Raw genomic sequence first — 21,355 nt, forward strand, 5'->3', positions numbered from 1 at the left:
GGAATTCCTCTCGGAGGGATATATGTTAACCACCCCTCGCCTTCGGCAACGAGGATTCTCCCTCACGTAGACCTTCAGAGGGATACTCTGTAATGCGTATATTGCCTGTTGTTCCCGTGAAGCCTGATTTGCTACTTCCTCCGCAATGTGATTGAAATGCTGATGTTTGTTTGCTAATAAAAAGTTTTACAAAAAATGTTTTAAATTCTTGGCAAAACAGAGGCGTACATTGTTCCGAATTCTGTTTTTTAGTAACGTTGTACAGTCTGCGAGATTTGGGAAAAGGTCATTCTACACCTGTTTATGACAAACACATCTTTCAGGTACTCCTTGACCCTTTCAGTCTAGCAGGCATATTAAAGAGACTTGGAGTGTGGAGACCAAGCATTCTATCCAAGGAAGGTGACAATATTTGGGTAAAATGTATATTCTCGTTTAGATCTATGTTTGATTCGTTTCAGTGGCCACTCCCAAAGCTCCCTGGTCACCATAAATTATATCTCGGCTTTCAAGTTTTCACCCTGCAAGAGCAGACTGCCCGTGGTGTCCACAATTATGAGAATGTGATATGAAATCCATGGCCATCACATTATTAGTTTTTTTCAGCATGAGCCAACTTTTAACTGAAAAAACCCAGAACTTTATTCTAGATGATTCTTTTGGGTGCACCCATGTTTATCTAACACATTGTGTTTTACTTATCACTCCACATATGCTCTAAGAACTTAATCTCATAGCAACCTCAATATTGCTCTTTAGTGTCCACTAGAAAGCATTTCTATAGCAGGGGCTAGTCTGAAAATAACAGAGTACCTAAAACCATTCTAGAGATAGGATTGTAAAAGCAACAAGGATGACTCTAGAGAAGCAAAGATAAGCACACTCTGGGTATTACTTAACATGTTTCGAGGAGGTAAATTCAATTTTATCCCCTTCGATGCTGATGACGGCCCCCAGCCGTCATGCATTACGGTTGGCGTGTGCTGATGATGGCTGGGAGCCGTCATGAACCCGCCCACTACGGAGAACGCAGCACAGGCGCAGAATCGCGGCCGCGCCCAAGGGGTTAAGGTGTTTTTGACTTTCGCAAGGTATGTAAGATCAGCCAGTATGGTACCAAAGAACCCCAAGCCACATCTACATATGTCTTAACGTGTGCTAAAAAAGAGAGCTCATGATTCAACATTAGAAAACCTCTGAACACGTATGGCTTCCATGGAATTAATGGTAGCCAGAATAAAAAACCTTCTTTAAAAAAAAACATTGATGCACATCTTAGCTTTTCAGAATAGCACAGGAATTAACCACAAGGCTTCAGTAAAAATACACTCCGTACTGATTAAACCAAAGTGGAGTTGTTTGACTGCAATGCACAATAGCATGCTTTGCGGAAATCAAACATTGCAAGCCCCCACAAGAACATAATACCAACCATTAAACATGGTGGTGAGGAGTGATGTTTTGGGGTTGCTTTGCAGCTACAGACTAGGACATCTCACAAACACTGAGTCCGCCATGATTTTGTGCCTGTATTTGCTGGATTTATTTGTCTCTGTACCAGTGCAGCTTTAAGTTAATGGGAGACCACTTGTCTGACAACAAAAACAAAGCCAGAACTGGACAATGTTCCAAAACACTCAAGTAACTCTGCAACTAAATGGCTGAAAAAGACAAGAATTAGGATTTTAAATTGGCCAAGCTCAATTTCATACGTCCATCCCCAGTGTTGCAACTGTACATAAACAAAACTGTTCATAAACAAACACCCTGTAACATCCCCACACAAAAGCAGTTTTGTAAGTGGGAGGCGCCAGAATGTGAGACTGAAGGCCCTCACAGGATTTTTTTTTAATCAATATTTTTATTAAGACGTAAACAAAATCAGTACATACAAAAAGCAATAATAGTGTATCATCCTTTTTTTCATCAGTTCCGAGTCATATATTTTATACAATTGGCTACAATCTTAACAATTTCAACCCTTGCATCAAGGTATCCCATTATAGTCCTTTATATGTTTGCCAGGCCCCACAGATTTTCTCTCCCTTCTTAGGGAACCCTCTGCTTTTGTATATTGTAGCATCCGCCTCCAACACCAATCAAGATAGTTTTCCCACTCCTCCACAGTTGTCATTTCTGTTGCTCCCCATTTCCTTGCTACATTCCACTTAGCTACTACGGCCGCTAATGTCAACCATTTCCGTACATGGCTTGGCCAATCATAATTCACGGTTGTTGTCAGGATGAACCATTTGGGTTCCAGTGGAACTTCTATACCCACCACCTCCATCATTGCTGCGTCAATTTTTCGCCAGTATTCTTTTTTTTTTTTTTTGAAAACCTTTATTAGAAGTGAGATCATTTACAATCAATACAATGCAGAACATCATAATCAGCCATCGGAACAGGTTCAAACAGAGCAAAGCAATTAGACCATGGCAGTGCAGGGCTCCGTTCCGCAAGTGCTCGGTTGCAACCCAGGAGAGCAATTTTATTGGAAAACAACAGGATTAAAGAAGGTTTAATTTTAAAATAAAGTGGAAGGGGCAGGAGCTGTGGCAGTATATGTAGAACAAAGCAAATCAGGGGAAGCTCAAGAGGCAGGATGATCATTGTCCAGGAGTACTGTCAGTGGGACGTAATGATTCAACTCAGCACCAGGATAGTCAAAATACAAGCAGTCCGCTCGCCAACAAGTTCCCGATCGCGATAGCAAAGCAATCTAAATCCCCCTTATTAATCGAAGTAAGACAAGTGTGCAAAGGACTACCACCACAAAGATCCCGAATAAAAGAAAAGGAGAAAATAGATGTAGCCAATAACAAAAGAAATAAGAAGGCCATAGAGACAAAGAAAAAAGAAAACAACAACACCCCTCCCCCATCCCCCCACACTGCACCCCTGCATGCGGCTACGGCCTACCCCCCCAGCAGCGTGCCTGTCGCCCATTGTGAACCCGAAATATAGATAAGAGAAATAAGGAGATAAAAGCAAAAGGAAGTAAGTAACCAACAGCCCACGATAGGGAAGGAAACATGAGGGAGACTCCCAATGCGGGAACCCCAACCTCCCCCCCTCTTTCACCCACCATTGAAATTATTCAGAGAGCAAATACACAATATTAGGAGCACCCACTTAAACAGGATGTATCGATAGCTACGCAGTCCAAGTCCCACGGGGGGGCATAGTGCACCCCCAGCAGCAGAGATGGCGCCCTGAGCGCACTCGACTCCCACGGGCAAACAGGATCAATGGTACAGGTCCCACCCGCCCCAAAATGCCGGACCGGGTTAAAAATCACAAAATGGAGCAGTCATGGCAGTCCAGGAATAACCAAAACCTCTTCAAAGTCACATGAAAAATCAATCAGCCACCACCGATCGTAGTCCACGGGGTCTGCTGTCCTGTAGTCGATCCGCCGTGAGACACCAGAAAGTCTCCCAAGGGAGCAAGTCCGCAGTGTCGCCATCAGTAAGCCACCTCCATGTCGAGCCGCAGCCCCGCCGTGATAGCAGTAACATTTACCACAGAGAAAGTGACGGGCAAAGCTGGCGACGGCCACAATGAAACATCGTCTCAATAGTAATCAGGACTACTTCCCTCCATCACCAGAACGTAGGTCCACGGCCCCTTGGGGATATACAGTCGCCATTCCCCAGCATCTAGTACACCGGGCCGCCGCCACAAGGTGTAATCCATCAGGTCGCCACTGTTCCAACAAGCAGCGCCACGGCGCAGTACAGGCAGGCTTAAGAGTCTCCAGTCCCCTCCCGATCAAGATGGCGAATCGCCTGTGCATCAGCAATAAAGTAACACAGGGTGCCCTTCTCCCCACCACTGAGTATTGTTTGCAGGCCCCCCCAGCCCAAAAAGACACATTAGCATCGTGCCCTCGCCGGCGCCAATGAGCTGGAGATAAAACGGCAGTTCAATATGCAGGCATGCAACATACTCCAGATAGACAAGGAGCAGTTCCCAGAGTCCGGCAGCCAACAAAAGATCGCTGGGGGGGGAAAGAGTAAGGGGGGGGGGAGAAGCAGGCGGCACAGGAGGATTGTGCATTGCACCTGTAGAGGGCTTCGGCGGTGTCGAGGGTAGTTTCGGGCTCCCAGACGGGAGACCGGCGCCCCACAGGTCCATGTGTCCGTTGTTGTTGCGTTGGCGGTCGGGTGCAGCAAAAGGCGAGGTCCCGGTCGCCGGCATCGGGCAGGCCGCCCTGCGCTGAGAAGCATATCTTCGTCCCCGGAGCCAGGAATTTCGCCGGAGTCGGACGCCTCATCTCGGCGTCCCTTCCGACGCACGGAAGCTCCGCACTCTCACGGGGCAAACAAGCGGAGCAGGCGGTGAGGGGAGAAGGTCGGCGGAGCCGGGACTCGGTGCGGCCATCTTGGCCGCTGGCCCGGCTCCGCCCTTCGCCAATATTCTTATAGGATTGGGCAATCCAACAATTAATGGTAAGAGGACTCCTCGGATTTGCAACCCCTATGACACTGCGTACTTTCACTGCGCCCCAGTCGGTGGAGCACTGATCTAGGGTAATACACCCTATGCAATATTTTAAGCTGTATTAGCCCGAATCTTGCTCGTATCGGAACTTCTCTCGGGCCATGGAGCACCTCCACCCATTCCTCTTCTTCAAAAGGACCCACATCCCTTGCCCAAGTTGTTCGGAGGGAGCCCCCTGGGTCTGGGGAGTTGTTGCTTATCTTCTTGTAGATCAGGGAGATGTTTTTTTTCTGCAGTGGCTCTGTCAATATCCTTTCCTCTAACGGAGAGACCACAGTCAGAATCTTCCCCTCTCTGCGATATCTGCGTAGGGCTTGCCCTAACTTAATATATTTAAGCCATTCTCCCTTCCCCATATCATATTCCCCTTCCAGGTCAGCAAATGTGATATACGCCCACCCCCTCCAAATGTCTCCCAGTGTCTCCAGCCCCAGTAGTTCCCATTTGGTGAACCCCCTTAGGTTGCTTATTTCCTTCAGAGAATCGCCTGCCCATAGAGGTGTAATTTCTGTGAACTTTCCCATCCCAAGTACCTTGTCGCCGCAACCCAAGACCTAATGACTGAAGTAATATGTGGCGGAAGGTTCTACCTACTTGCCTAGTGTAAATTACAGCCTGTGGATCTCTCTCACCCATAGTCCGTGTGTCCACCCTATACGCTGGGTCATTCCTGTCCTCGAATACCCATCCATTCACGTTCACCAGCTCGGCTGCCCAATAATAACCACGAATATCTGGTACTGCGATTCCTCCATCATACACCCTTCGTTGTAGTTTACTTGGGGCAATAAGTGGGACCGTACCACACCACAACAATGCCCAAAACTCTGTGTTTCTCACAGGTATTTTTAACTTCACGTTATCGCTGCTAAAAGAGAATTTGCATATTACTGAAACTTAGAGTGCACTTTTTCACACAATGATTGTGAGTGTTGACTGTTTTTGTTCAATAAGTTAGTGAAACTTCTGTATGGTATTTGTATCATGAGTTCTACTCGTAGGGCTTTGGTGAGGACTGGATGAAGGTCAGATACGTCTTACTATCTAAAAACATACAATCTGAAGAGGTTGTACTTTCTTTACCAGATCACTGTAAGACATGTAGGTCTGTGTTTACCATATAGGACTGTTAGGTATGCCTGTTGTGCGTAGCTATTTTAATAAATAGAAACGTTTCTTAACTGCCAATGGTATCCTTTTGAAAGAATGAGTTAAAACCTTCAAAGATCCAAACTTATGCTGAGCAGACTACAAGTAGCTTTTTGCAGTGGAGGCAAAAGTCCCTGAACTATTTTACCGGGATTGTGATTTGTGGCCTGCAGGTCACACAAGAGTCTTTCCAACAAAATCATTAACTCACTGAGCTATCGTACTTAACATACAAATATCTGACCCACACTAATAGCATGCAAAGTAGCCCTCTGAGTTTTAAGCTGTTTTCTGAGGATTCAAGCCTGTGATTCAAGATTGCACAAGGGTCTCACCAGCAATTGAAATAACCAATCGTATTTTCTTACTATTTTTATACCCTGAATTTACTAGATATAAAAATATCTCTACATCAGGCTGCTCTCACATGCTAGAAATTGAAAAGACACTAGCAAAAAGGTTAATTTTAATACCCAGTCTACTCTTGTGAATGAAGTTGAACATTAAAGCATTGCAGTAAATTTGTAAAAAAAATTACTCCCTGAAATAACGTTTTATTTTTATCAAAGATTTTTCACTCAAAAATACTGGCATGTGTTTGAGAAAAGAAGAGCCAGTTTCCATTTTCATTGATCATCTTGGTGAAGAAGTCAGAGAAACCATCACCGACCCCAACACAGGTAAATTACTAATTTAGATTCAGGTTGTTTGTTATATTTTAAAATGTATAAAATATGACAAAAATAAAATACCCATTTGCGACATTGTATCATTGTTTACAGCTTGCTAAATTTACTGTTAGGCTGTTTCTCACATATACAGTATGCCAATCTAGACAAATGTCATAAAATGCAAGAGTATCATACAAGTTAGCTAATATCACAGGTTTTCCATCAAAATATTGAACCAAAAATATAATCTGACGTTGATATTGTGGTCAAAATAGCATAATTATAAAGATAGTATAATCCAAAAAATCAAGGTACATTTTTTTTTCTTACTATAATTTGGAAGTTAAAAAATATGTTCACCTTATTTTAGTTTTTATGATGGTGTTTAATTGTATTGTATCATTTTCCGTTTTGTAAATATTTAGGGGGTGATTAGGATGGCGAGCGGATCGCCCCTGCCGGCCCTGTGGTGGTGGTCTTCCCGCCATCCCAACCTGATTTACCCCCTGCCATATTACAATGGCAAGGCTATTGCGGCAGACGCCAAGTGCGTCCACCGCTTTTCCGCCAGTCGGCAATAGTTCCAATTGCCAGCCGGGCGGACTTGGGCATCAATATGGTGGCGGTGCCTAGCAGGCACCGCCATTCATACTAGGATGCAGGGTTTCACAGGCCTTTCCATGCTCTCTTTTTTTTTTTATATATGCGCAATTTTAGTGGGGTACTGGAAGGTGGCCCCAATTGTGATAATCATTTAGAAATTCAGTGGTGAATGGTTAATCGTAGGTCTCCTGGTTCTTTTACTCATGAGTCATCGTCTTTTCCCCTCTCTCCTCAATGGGAAGGGAGGTTTCAGTTAGCGGGTGATCTTGTCTATTTAGCTCCCTGTTATGGGCGTAGTTTGTCTTCTAGCCTCCTACCTTCCTTAATATATGCAGAGGTAATTTTATTGATGCAGGCGATGTCTTTTGAGCTATGTCTGCGCCAGGTGGTGTGGATTGCAATTTGGTGTTTGTTAATACTTGCACCGTGCTCTGAGGTCACGTGTCTGATACACTAGCTCCGGCTCGCAGTGTACACTATGATTCTCCCTAGTAGTCCCAATGAGCCATCGGTTGCATCCCCTATGGCACTCAAACAAGGTTCCTTCACATAAGGACTCCACAGTTCAATGAGTTTTCAAAATAGAATTTTGTTTTTATTCTCCAATTTTCATTTGTGAAATTTTTCAATCATTTCATTTTTTCGAGTACTTCATTTCAAAATGACCCAACATTTATATCAGCTCCAATGCATTTCGGGCTTAACATAGCCCTTCCTCAGGGAGCATCAGTCGGGTTAAGAACGTGAAAGTCTCGGGTATCGAATAAGTTAATCCATTCGGTTTCAAGTCTGTAATCGGTGCTGCAAGACGCCGGGTTGGAGTTCACGTGAATTGTTGGAGTTTTACAAGAGGCACCATTATCCCAAGCGTGTGGGATCTTTGGCTCGTGATACTGGATCATGGCCTCATTTAGGAACCAAAAAAGGGGCCTCCATTTGCCTGGAGGCAGTTGAAGGCGGTCAGGACTCCATGCCATAAGGGAAGTTTAATGGAGTCACTTTGATTTCGTAATAGGAGGCTGTCCTAACTGGACTTGGATGAGAGGACTTGGGTGCCTGTTTGTTTACACTGGTTGGGCAGCGGCCTTGCCCCCATCATTAGACTGCCCTCTCCCGGGGCGTGGCCAGCCAATACTGCTTTGGGAGATCAGCAGCATAGTGGAGCAGAGGCTTCTGCAGGTACCCGAATGGTGGACTCCAGTGCTAATTCCGAATCGACACAACATACAGTAGTCCTGAGTTTCCCGAACGCAAGTAAAGACTTGAAATTCCTAATGTTGTCTTACTAGTCTTTAACCTGAAATATTTATTGAGGTGTGCATGAAGTGTATGTTCTGCATTGGGGAGTTTGAATCTACTGCGTATTTGAGTTTTGTGCTGGTTCGAAAGTATTGGCTTCCCAGACAGTTATTGCTCCCTTCCTTCGTTGCGGCCCCTGTTGAGCTGGGTTCCCTGTCTGCTGCGGCCACATGTTCGGCCAACCTGGTCCTTGTTACCGTGGTCGCTAAGTGAATTTGCCTTGGCTGAATGTAAGGTGCATTCGGGTTGATCTGGGCTTGATTTTGTGGATGGGAATTTTGAGGGGACTGGCCTAGGCTTATCAGCCGTTGTTCATGATACGCCTTTAACCGGTATTGGTCGGCCATGTGGCCCATTCTGTGGCAATAGAAACATTCTCTGAGGTCTGGCTGCTACCAACCTCCCTGACCTCTGCTGTAAGGACTGGCTGGAAATCCTCTGGGGTTTTGAGGTAGAGTTTCCTTCAAGACTGGTGCCATCTGCACGATTGTGGCCAATGCGGCTTCTTCAACGGCAATCTTTTTCAATTTGTGTAGGACCAGCTTAGCAGTGTCTCATTGGTCTTGCTCCTGTTTTTCCCTGTCCTTTTCCTGTTTCTCTCTGTAGTAGTGCCATATGTGGCCATGTATTTCTTTGCAGGGTTTGGTGTCTAATCCTACTAGGCTGTCCAATCCACTCTGAATTTCAGTGGGCAGCCCCTTTTTAGGTCTCGTAGCGATACAGTGCGTAAGCACTGTAGTCGCCGAGATCTTTTGTCACTGACTCTGCTTCCCAGGAGACAGCGCCGGCCGCGCGCTTCTCTCAAAAGGCGATCGGCGCAGGCCACGCGCGCGCGAACGCGCTCGCCGTGTCTGTCTCCTGGGAAGCGCATACATACACAGGCACACTTCCCCCTGCACGCATGCGCACACACATGAGCGCACATACACGCACGCAGACATACAGAGACCCCCGTCACGCGCACACACACACACACGCTCCCCCGCCACACACACGCTCGCACACACAAGCGCACCGCCCCCGTCCCACTTACCGCCAGTCCGGTGTTCTCCGCGGGGCTCCGCCCGAGGGAGAGCCCCGCGTCACTGTAAATTATGTCCGCCTTCCAGCGCGTGGAAGATCCGAGGCCGGGGCCAATGGACTCCGAGAACGAGGCTGACGTCACAGCACCCCTCCCCGCCCCCTCCTCCGACGCCGCATCTGTACTACAAGGGGCGCGCGGCTGGTAAGTTTCGGTTTCGCTGCTTTCCGCCGCTGCTATAGATCTCTGGCTGTCTCTCGCTGTTTTTCATCTAAACCACAAACGGGATCCGCTTTTTGCTGAGTATATTTTCTGACCCAGTCTGACGCCTACCAGCGCTTGAATTATGTCAGCCTCCAAAGCTTTTTAAGCTTTTGTGTTTTGACGATGAGGTCGGGTACATCAAGGTTTCTCGGCACTATAGTAGAGATAGCGCATGCGCCCTGAAGTTATTTCACTTACCTCCATGCGTGGGGACGTCGGGCATTGAAAGCTGCGTGATCCTCCGAGCCCACGCCTCGGCGCTCTGGCGGTTCTCTTCGGGGTCCGGAGAGCCCCCGGCACGGAAGGTCCGGCATAGCTCCAGCCTCCTCCCCCGACGCCCGACGGGCGGGTAGGTGGTGACAGTGAAGTAGTAGCCAAGAGGGTCGGCTGGAGGGGGGCGAAAGGCCCAGCTTCCCAGGCAGTCTGAGTGCCTTAGCTCCTCGAGGACCCCTGGCGTGCCCTGAAGGCGCTGGACGTACAACGCACTGGTGGTGAGGGTGAGGGCGTACTCAACTCGGGGCCCCGGCACCGGCGTGAAACGACCACAAAGAAGGATCTCCGGGGAAGCCCCTGCGCTCCAAGGCTCCAGGTCCATAGTGCCGTGCTCATATGTAGTGCCCAAATGCTGGAGTATAGCGCCCAGAACACCTCTTAGAAGCTGGTGAGTATTGCTCCTATCAGACGGGTGCGAATGCCTAAAGAAGTTGTATTGTGTGGTTTCTAATGCTGAAGAGATTCATCGGTGGCTCGTGAGGCTGGAGGCATACACCAGAAATATGGACAGGAAGGGGCTGTTGGGCAGAGTCCCTGGGGTTGAAAATCTTTTGGAGGTTGTGGTGATATAGCTCCTTGAAGCTGGAAATGTGCAGATCGCCGATCGCGGATGTTCTGGTGATATGGCTCCCCCGCGCCCCAGAAGCCGGAGGGGACAGCCTCTAGAAACAGGAGGTCCCGGTGAGAGAGACTCCAGGACTGCGGCACCTGCTCCGGCCGGGAGCTGCGAGGCACTCGGCGGCACACGCACGGAGCAACAGTGGGGGTCCCTAGTAACTTCACGCCCCCTCTGCGAAGCCACGAGTCGCGGCTCCTGCCCGCCAGGGACACCGGGGGCCTTTACAACACCAGCTGACCGTGGCATCTCTTTTGATTATTATCAGCATTATTACAGAGGGCGACCTTCGCCCCGGGTTACACTGCAATTCCCTGGGCGGCGCCGGAGGTCTGAGGCCGCGGCTGGCATGCTACCATATTGATATCATTATTTTCATATCACAGATGAGGTGTTTCAAGTCTGACCCGAGCAGCTCCCACGTCGAGTCATGATGTGCATTTATTTTTGCACGTTGTCTCTTTACCCTACTTTCTCATTACAGTGTGTAAAAGTAAGTATTTTTTGGTCCCTGTAATTTTGTTTTTCCGCTCTACAGGTCTGAACGTGTTCCAGAATGCACAAAAAAATCATATGCTTTTTAAAAAAAAAAATATTTTATGCTTTTTTATATAGCGCGGACTTTACCCGAAGGTGTCGGAGCGCTTCACAATAGGAACAGTATTGATACACGAACAGAAAATTACTAGTGAGCAAATTACAAACGCAAACGTTAAGTTACATGAGGCAAAAGTGGCAATTGTGAGCAAACAAAATACAAGAGGTAGCAAACGTTACATTACAGGAGGTAAAAGTGATATGTGTGCAGGTTAAAAAAAGCGTACAAAGTACAAGTAGAGGTATAGTACTGCAATAAATGGCAGTACTATACCTACTATACATATAATAAATATGCTCTGCATGACAGGGTGAGCGCTTTACGCCCGCCCGCCCTGGGGCCATCCGCGGACCATGCTCCGCGAATGTTCTGCCAAGGCCTTGCGGCGCGAGGAGAGCCCCCTCCCCCAAAGGCCCCCAAACTCTCACCCCCAAAGACTGTGATTAGAAGGATCTGCCAGTCCCGGTCAGACATGTTTTGGAAAATGTAGCTGCCTTCAAGCGCTGTGGAAGAGCACGCCCCTGCTTCTGTGGAAGCACCTGCTCACACGAGAGTGACAGTTCACAAGAGCCAGTACTCGCTCCTTCTACGCTCTACTACAGTATGTCTTCCGTAGCTCCTGATGTTTTGCATGCTCCTGTAGCCTTTACATTGCACCACGTACCCACGACCACTGGAGTTATGCAGCAAGGGATGCCCACATTATCTGGCAGGGTTGAACTAAATTACGCAGCGCCAAGATGCCAATTATGTGGCATAATTAAGCACATGTTGTGATACTTTTAGTTTCTCGTGGTTAGACATGTTAACTTTCTGCACAAAGGGTTCACCCCTCTAGTGGCAGTTTAACAACAAATACAGTAACCAGCAACTGAAAGGTGGCCAGTCAACCCTTGAGAAGGCCTTTCACTTCGAGGCAAAACGTCTTTGGTAACTTTTGACCTGTTCAAAATAGAACACCTTTTTTGGGGTTAAAATCAGCAAATTATGCAACAGATAATAGGTTAGGTGTGAATGCGCTAAATCCATAATTAATAAAAAAAAAAACAGCAGTCACAGAATTGCATAATTCAGTGGCCTTGCTCATACTCCACCAAAGGGCACTGATGCGAATGGTAGAACAAGTGGCACACTACGTGGGGGGATGCGTCATTGGGAGGGTGTTGAATTCGTTGTGGTCTTGTAAAGGAAATGTATTGGTATCCGATGCACTGCATAATTTCTTTAAAAAAGTGACGGTGGCCAACATTTACTCCACTGCGCACTTCTCCAACCGCCAGTTGCCTCTGTGAACACTGCACATAGCTGAATTGCATCAAACTAGTGATCCCGAAGCAAAGATACACAAATTAGTACCGATTCTCATTTCCTCACATACGCCCACGTAATCTCTGTCGGCTCAGGTGCGCATCTGCAAGATTTTTCCCCTCATCCGCTGTGTTGTGTGAGGGTTCTGGATTGCCACTATGTAAGTGCGTGGAATATTTACACCCATTTACACTAACAAACACATACAACTGCGTACTTCACTTTCTACTCACAGAAACGCACACTTGCCCCCTCAAACAAAACACTCACACACTCTGATCACACCCTTAGTCTAATCTATGGCCACAGCCCAAGCACACTTATATACGTAGCACCACTGCCATACACACACGGACACCATCACTGCCATGCACACACGGACACCATCACTGCCATGCACACACGGACACCATCACTGCCATGCACACACGGACACCATCACTGCCATGCACACAGGGAAACCACCACTGCCATACACACAGGGAAACCACCACTGCCATGCACGCACAGACACCACCACTGCCATGCACACACAGACACCACCACTGCCATGTACACACAGAAACCACCCCTCCCATACACACACGGACACCACCCCTCCCATGCACACACGGACACCACCACTGCCATGCACACACGGACACCACCACTGGCATGCACACACAGACACCACCACTGCCATGCACACACAGACACCACCACTGCCATGTACACACAGAAACCACCCCTCCCATACACACACGGACACCACCCCTCCCATACACACACAGACACCACCACTGGCATGCACACACGGACACCACCACTGCCATGCACACATGCACACCACCACTGCCATGCACACACAGGCACCACCACTGCCATGCACACACAGACACCACCACTGCCATGCACACACAGACACCACCACTGCCATGCACACACGCACACCACCACTGCCATGCACACACAGGCACCACCACTGCCATGCACACACAGACACCACCACTGGCATGCACACACGGACACCACCACTGCCATGCACACACAGACACCACCACTGGCATGCACACACGGACACCACCACTGCCATGCACACACGGACATCACCACTGGCATGCACACACAGACACCACCACTGCCATGCACACACAGACACCACCACTGCCATGTACACACAGAAACCACCCCTCCCATACACACACGGACACCACCCCTCCCATACACACACGGACACCACCACTGGCATGCACACACGGACACCACCACTGGCATGCACACACAGACACCACCACTGCCATGCACACACAGACACCACCACTGCCATGCACACACGCACACCACCACTGCCATGCACACACAGGCACCACCACTGCCATGCACACACAGGCACCACCACTGCCATGCACACACAGACACCACCACTGCCATGCACACACGCACACCACCACTGCCATGCACACACAGGCACCACCACTGCCATGCACACACAGACACCACCACTGGCATGCACACACGGACACCACCACTGGCATGCACACACGGACACCACCACTGGCATGCACACACAGACACCACCACTGGCATGCACACACAGGCACCACCACTGCCATGCACACACAGACACCACCACTGCCATGCACACACAGGCACCACCACTGCCATGCACACACAGACACCACCACTGCCATGCACACACGCACACCACCACTGCCATGCACACACAGGCACCACCACTGTCATGCACGCACAGACACCACCATTGCCATACACACACATGGACACCACCTTTGCCATACACACACAGAAACCACCCCTCCCATACACACACGGACACCACCCTTCCCATACACACACGGACACCACCACTGGCATGCACACACAGACACCACCACTGGCATGCACACACAGACACCACCACTGGCATGCACACACTGACACCACCACTGGCATGCACACACAGACACCACCACTGCCATGCACACACAGACACCACCACTGCCATGCACAGACAGGCACCAAAAAACAAAAATTATGCAAAGCATTGTCATTTACAATGCCAGTAACTCAAACTTAAATGCTGCGAGACCTATTGCATTGCAAATGCTTGTTGAGGATGTTATAGAAGAATGCAACCCGGGGCATGTGTTAGTCCATGGCTGTTCTGTCTCCTGTCTCCTCATTCTGTCCAAAACTTCAGTTACAGTCTCCCCAAGTTTCGGGGTTTCTGCCATCAATCCTCTTACATCCGGGCAGTCAGGGAACATTTCCCTCAGGGCCGTCTATATCTGGTGGTGCCTGAAAGAATTGGATACGGCATCATCATGCTTAGTTTTGGTCAGCTTGACTGCTGGGATGCGGGCTGGGGTGAACACCATGTTGGTCTGCTCCCCATGAGGCTGCTGAACAGACTCTTGCAAAAAACATAGTTGATGGACAGAATGCAGAACAATGTCTTACATTCACCCCAGTACATCGATCTGGGCCTAAATCCATCGTTTTTTGCACTGATCTTCGTACTGGGGTGAATGTAAGACATTGTTCTGCATTCTGTCTATCAACTGTGTTTTTTGCAATTTTCACCCCGAGTGGGCTGGGTATGCTCAGACGTGAGTCCCAGGCTCTCCACATCACTGCAGTCAAGCTATCCAGGCGGAAGAAGGCTGATAGCCAGAAACCGGTCCTTGGATGCTTGATTCCGGTCTAGGAAAGACATGGCTTGGTAGTTTGGGCTGGACTGTTCCCATGAGGCACAGGGTCAAGGCTGATTTGCATATAGCCATTGTCTGACCTAGGGTGGTGTGGAGTGGAAAAAAACGATGGATTTAGGCCCAGATCTTTGTACTGGGGTGAATGTAAGACATTGTTCTGCATTCTGTCCATCAACTGTGTTTTTTGCAGTTTTCACCCCAAGTGGGCTGGGTATGCTCAGACGTGAGTCCCAGGCTCTCCACATCACTCGAGTCAAGCTATCCAGGCTGAAGAAGGCTGATAGCCAGAAACCGGTCCTTGGATGCTTGATTCCGGTCTAGGAAAGACATGGCTTGGTAGTTCGGGCTGGACTGTTCCCATGAGGCACAGGGTCAAGGCTGATTTGCATACAGCCATTGTCTGACCTAGGGTGGTGTGGAGTACAAAAAAACGATGGATTCAGGCCCAGATCTTTGTACTGGGGTGAATGTAAGACATTGTTCTGCATTCTGTCCATCAACTGTGTTTTTTGCAATTTTCACCCCGAGTGGGCTGGGTATGCTCAGACGTGAGTCCCAGGCTCTCCACATCACTGGAGTCAAGCTATCCAGGCTGAAGAAGGCTGATAGCCAGAAACCGGTCCTTGGATGCTTGATTCCGGTCTAGGAAAGACATGGCTTGGTAGTTCGGGCTGGACTGTTCCCATGAGGCACAGGGTCAAAGCTGATTTGCATATAGCCATTGTCTGACCTAGGGTGGTGTGGAGTGCAACAAAACGATGGATTTAGGGCCAGATCTTTGTACTGGGGTGAATGTAAGACATTGTTCTGCATTCTGTTCATCAACTGTGTTTTTTGCAATTTTCACCCCGAGTGGGCTGGGTATGCTCAGACCTGAGTCCCAGGCTCTCCACATCACTGGAGTCAAGCTATCCAGGCTGAAGAAGGCTGATAGCCAGAAACCGGTCCTTGGATGCTTGATTCCGGTCTAGGAAAGACATGGCTTGGTAGTTCGGGCTGGACTGTTCCCATGAGGCACAGGGTCAAGGCTGATTTGCATATAGCTATTGTCTGAACTAGGGTGGTGTGGAGTGCAAAAAAACGATGGATTTAGGCCCAGATCTTTGTACAGGGGTGAATGTAAGACATTGTTCTGCATTCTGTCCATCAACTGTGTTTTTTGCAATTTTCACCCCGAGTGGGCTGGGTATACTCAGACTTGTGTCCTAAGCTCTCCACATCACTGGAGTCAAGCTATCCAGGCTGAAGAAGGCTGATAGCCAGAAACCGGTCCTTGGATGCTTGATTCCGGTCTAGGAAAGACATGGCTTGGTAGATCGGGCTGGACTGTTCCCATGAGTCACAGGGTCAAGGCTTATTTGCATATAGCCATTGTCTGACCTAGGGTGGTGTGGAGTGCAAAAAAACGATGGATTTAGGCCCAGATCTTTGTACTGGGGTGAATGTAAGACATTGTTCTGCATTCTGTCCATCAACTGTGTTTTTTGCAATTTTCACCCCGAGTGGGCTGGGTATGCTCAGACGTGAGTCTCAGGCTATCCACATCACTGGAGTCAAGCTATCCAGGCTGAAGAAGGCTGATAGCTAGAAACCGGTCCTTGGATGCTTGATTCCGGTCTAGGAAAGACATGGCTTGGTAGTTCGGGCTGGACTGTTCCCATGAGGCACAGGGTCACGGCTGATTTGCATATAGCTATTGTCTGACCTAGGGTGGCGTGGAGTGCAAAAAAACGATGGATTTAGGCCCAGAGCTTTGTACTGGGGTGAATGTAAGACATTGTTCTGCATTCTGTCCATCAACTGTGTTTTTTGCAATTTTCACCCCGAGTAGGCTGGGTATACTCAGACGTGAGTTCTAAGCTCTCCACATCACTGGAGTCAAGCTATCCAGGCTGAAGAAGGCTGATAGCCAGAAACCGGTCCTTGGATGCTTGATTCCGGTCTAGGAAAGACATGGCTTGGTAGTTCGGGCTGGACTGTTCCCATGAGGCACAGGGCTAAGGCTGATTTGCATATATCCATTGTCTGACCTAGGGTGGTGTGGAGTGCAAAAAAACGATGGATTTAGGCCCAGATCTTTGTACTGGGGTGAATGTAAGACATTGTTCTGCATTCTGTCCATCAACTGTGTTTTTTGCAATTTTCACCCCGAGTGGGCTGGGTATGCTCAGACGTGAGTCCCAGGCTCTCCACCTCACTGGAGTCAAGCTATCCAGGCTGAAGAAGGCTGATCGCCAGAAACCGGTCCTTGGATGCTTGATTCCGGTTTAGGAAAGACATGGCTTGGTAGTTCGGGCTGGACTCTTCCCATGAGGCACTGGGTCAAGGCTGATTTGCATATAGCCATTGTCTGACCTAGGGTGGTGTGGAGTGCAAAAAAACGATGAATTTAGGACCAGATCTTTGTACTGGGGTGAATGTAAGACATTGTTCTGCATTCTGTCCATCAACTCTGTTTTTTGCAATTTTCACCCCGAGTGGGCTGGGTATGCTCAGATGTGAGTCCCAGGCTCTCCACATCACTGGCGTCAAGCTATCCAGGCTGAAGAAGGCTGATAGCCAGAAACTGGTCCTTGGATGCTTGATTCCGGTCTAGGAAAGACATGGCTTGGTAGTTCGGGCTGGACTGTTCCCATGAGGCACAGGGTCAAGGCTGATTTGCATATAGCGATTGTCTGACCTAGGGTGGTGTGGAGTGCAAAAAACGATGGATTTAGGCCCAGATCTTTGTACTGGGGTGAATGTAAGACATTGTTCTGCATTCTGTCCATCAACTGTGTTTTTTGCAATTTTCACCCCGAGTGGGCTGGGTATGCTCAGACGTGAGTCCCAGGCTCTCCACATCACTGGAGTCAAGCTATCCAGGCTGAAGAAGGCTGATAGCCAGAAACCGGTCCTTGGATGCTTGATTCCGGTCAAGGAAAGACATGGCTTGGTAGTTCGGGCTGGACTATTCCCATGAGGCACAGGGTCAAGGCTGATTTGCATATAGCCATTGTCTGACCTACGGTGGTGTGTAGTCAAAACCACGATGGATTTAGGCCCAGATCTTTGTACTGGGGTGAATGTAAGACATTGTTCTGCATTCTGTCCATCAACTGTGTTTTTTGCAATTTTCACCCCGACTGGCCTGGGTATGCTCAGACGCGAGTCCCAGGCTCTCCACATCACTGGAGTCAAGCTATCCAGGCTGATGAAGGCTGATAGCCAGAAACCGGTCCTTGGATGCTTGATTCCGGTCTAGGAAGGACATGGCTTGGTAGTTCGGGCTGGACTGTTCCCATGAGGCACAGGGTCAAGGCTGATTTACATATAGCCATTGTCTGACCTAGGGTGGTGTGGAGTGCAAATAAACGATGGATTTAGGCCCAGATCTTTGTACTGGGGTGAATGTAAGACATTGTTCTGCATTCTGTCCATCAACTGTGTTTTTTGCTGAGCAGACTCTTGACATTGCCTACTGCTAGGTTTATTCCAACAGTGTTTTTTTCAAAACACAAGATCTATTTTCCTGCCCCGTCCATCAATGGGGACAGTATAGCCCTGAGCCCTTCTTTCTCCATCTAAGCCCATGGCTCATAGATGGTACCTGACATGCCCTTCTGCTTAACAGGCATATTTGTGCTTGGAGCGTCTCCAAGGGTTTCTCCCCAAAGGAGCATTCCTCTCGTCTCAGACAATGCTTCTCTAGTCACTATCTCTCTGGGGGTCAGTTTGTCTGAACTGCGCATACGGGGAGAGCTGCGGACGCCTTCAGCACTGCTCTCCTCGAGTGCGCCTAAAGGGGAAATGTTACCTCTCCTACACCTAAATTGGGTTTGAACTAGGCTACCTTTGTCCCTTATTTCCTGGTCGACTCCTCTCCTATGCTGACGATCGTGAGGCTTGTGTTCCCAATGGGGATCACCCCTCAGATTCTTCTTTGGACTCCCCTCCTTGTGGAGCCCTGAGCATGGCCCTGCTCTCCACGGTGGAGGGTGTGCTTCTCTGTTCTCTCTTGCCGCTCCCACTGCGAGAGCTGTCTCTCGTCTCATCCTTAACTCGTGCCTCTCCTCTAACTCCCACCTGGGCTGCCTCCTTTGTTCGGTGCGGTGCGAGGTTCGTCGCTGTAGGATTTTACCCTCATACTCACTTTATGTCATCTCTCCTGCTGCCTGAGCACACCCAGGGGGAGTATACTCTGTGGCTGCCCCCTCGATGTCAGACCTCGGAAGACTTGGACCTACAGCCTCACCCCTACTATTGGTGTCACTGTCCAGAACCGCTTATAACCTTCCAGGCACCTGAGGACGTTCTAATGGGTGGGTTGGAATGCAGACTCCCCGCTCTGCTGTGGCTTGATGTGTTGAATGACATGGGTCGAACTTCGGGGATCCCTAGCACTGAGCTTGGATGAGGCTGGAATCGCATGGGCATGGGCATGCCAGTCTGGTAGCCTCCCAGTCCTAGATCTAGAGGCTCGCAAACGGTGGTTGGGCTCTCCGGCTCCCACAACCGGCAGGTTGATGTATCCTATTACAGCAGCGGCTGGAATGGCAATCAGAATGCCCACAGTTCTAAGCAATGCCTCCCTTCTAGCTTTCTTTTGTCCTATATATTGGGTCCGAATGTGGGTCCTTGTGTGTTCTGTTATGTTGGTGTAAATGTTCCCCCCTTCTGGCCGGCAAACGTGTATGCCTTAGCGTGTGTGTGCCATTCACAGCAAAGCTTTTATAATTTCATAGCCTGTGTGGAGAACCTAGCTCGCATGTGGTTAGAAGCGACTCCATGATTTAGTTCGGAACTTTTCAAGGGAACGATATACTCTAACTTCTTGAGTCAAAATAATTCTGCATTTGTACTCTGATCGTGGGGAAATATGTACACAGGATTGTGCTGTCAATTACTGCTTACTACAAATTCAGCTTTAGACAAAGATGCATCAAAAACAGACTTTCACAAAAAAAACAACAATGCATATGAAGTTTCACAACCTAAAAGAAAGTGCAATGGCTAAATTCAAAACACTGTGACATTTTTAGCAGGAAATAGTAAATATGGAATGTCAACTTTTTCATACGTACATTAGGTCATTAACAACGTTCAACATAAAACATAGTTGCAGTAATTTACCAGCATCACAACATGTAGAATATCCAAAACATCGAGAATCTAACATCTGAACAGTGAAATGACAACAAAGAGACAGAGAGAGAGAGCAATAAAAAACGGACAGAAAAAAATGTGACTGTCAAAAAACCTTGGACTGCTTCTAGCGCATGCTTCCCGATGACGAGGGGAAGGATCTGCATGGGACTAAGTGAGCATTATAGTCTGTCAATATCAGCTCTGGGACAAAGATAGCAACAATATACGCGGAGAAGAAGGAACAATTTGACAATCACCGGCCCTCCATGGCTAAACACAACCTACACCTAGTCCACAAGATCTGAATACCTAACATCCGTACCTTATGTGTCATGCCCAGTGGTCCAAGCGAATAGCACCTCTCATTTTTTTCAGATACTACCCATGTTAAGACACCAACACCACTGAGAAATCCCTTTAGACTAAAAAATAAGATTGAGGTGTTGACCCTATATCACACCCATTGCCTATGCGTACCTTCAGTGTTACACCCAGTGGTCCAAGCGCTGAGGCCTCAAACCTGTATCATGCCCATGAAATAAGCGAACCAACTGTGTCACGCCCAGCTAACCTAGCTTGTTGGCTATTGAAGAAAGGTGACCTCCGCAGGATCGCCTCCAAGGTCGCCTTACGTAGTTTGGACACATGAAGTGGGCAACATGTCAGATTTCTGTTAGTGGCTGGGGGCTCGGGTTACATTTTTGCCCTTCTTTATAGTTTGCCATACGCGAAATGCTGGACTAAGGATCAGATGTAGTCTCTTACCCACTGACAGCGACTTCAGGACTGAGCTCTGCCCCGCAGATTCAGCAGAAATGTCAATCAATTGCGGCATCGGCTCACCTTCCTTGCTGCGCATATGTAAATCTGCTTCGGCTGTGTCCTTTTCCTTTGGCTGCAGACGGCCTCGAGAAACCAATCTCTCCTATCTGGCTCTCCATAATGTTGCAGGAATATGAATTTACCTTGAAAAAACAAAAGGCAAGAGGCGTTTGGAAAAACAGAAACAGTTGGTTTAATTAAATGCTTCGGCCGGGTAACATCCACAGAAATGGGTCTGAGGACTGTCTCAACATAGATTTCTTCTGAGTGCCATTATATGCAGTCTTTGGAGCATCATAAACAATTTAGATCTTATTTCAGAGCAATGAATGAGTCCTTAGTCAAGGAGTCTAAATCAGTCCACCTTATTTTGAATGCAGGTGGTTCTCGACATTGCGTGAACACATA

The 21,355-nt window shown here is 48.3% G+C and overlaps 1 protein-coding gene across 3 annotated transcripts in view; it reads left to right on the forward strand.

The window, feature by feature from the left end:
- The window catches only part of LOC147708585 (zinc finger protein 212-like), a 152,011-nt gene that overhangs the window by 67,976 nt on the left and 62,680 nt on the right, over window positions 1-21,355 (forward strand). For all 3 annotated transcript variants that reach the window (XM_086927259.1, XM_086927260.1, XM_086927261.1), the window contains one exon: window positions 6,225-6,335. In XM_086927259.1, the coding sequence (XP_086783385.1) occupies window positions 6,225-6,335 (111 nt within the window). The remainder of the gene's footprint in view (window positions 1-6,224; window positions 6,336-21,355) is intronic.

The sequence above is a fragment of the Lissotriton vulgaris genome, chromosome 6 (assembly GCF_964263255.1).
Source record: "Lissotriton vulgaris chromosome 6, aLisVul1.2, whole genome shotgun sequence".
Taxonomy (NCBI): Eukaryota; Metazoa; Chordata; class Amphibia; order Caudata; family Salamandridae; genus Lissotriton; species Lissotriton vulgaris.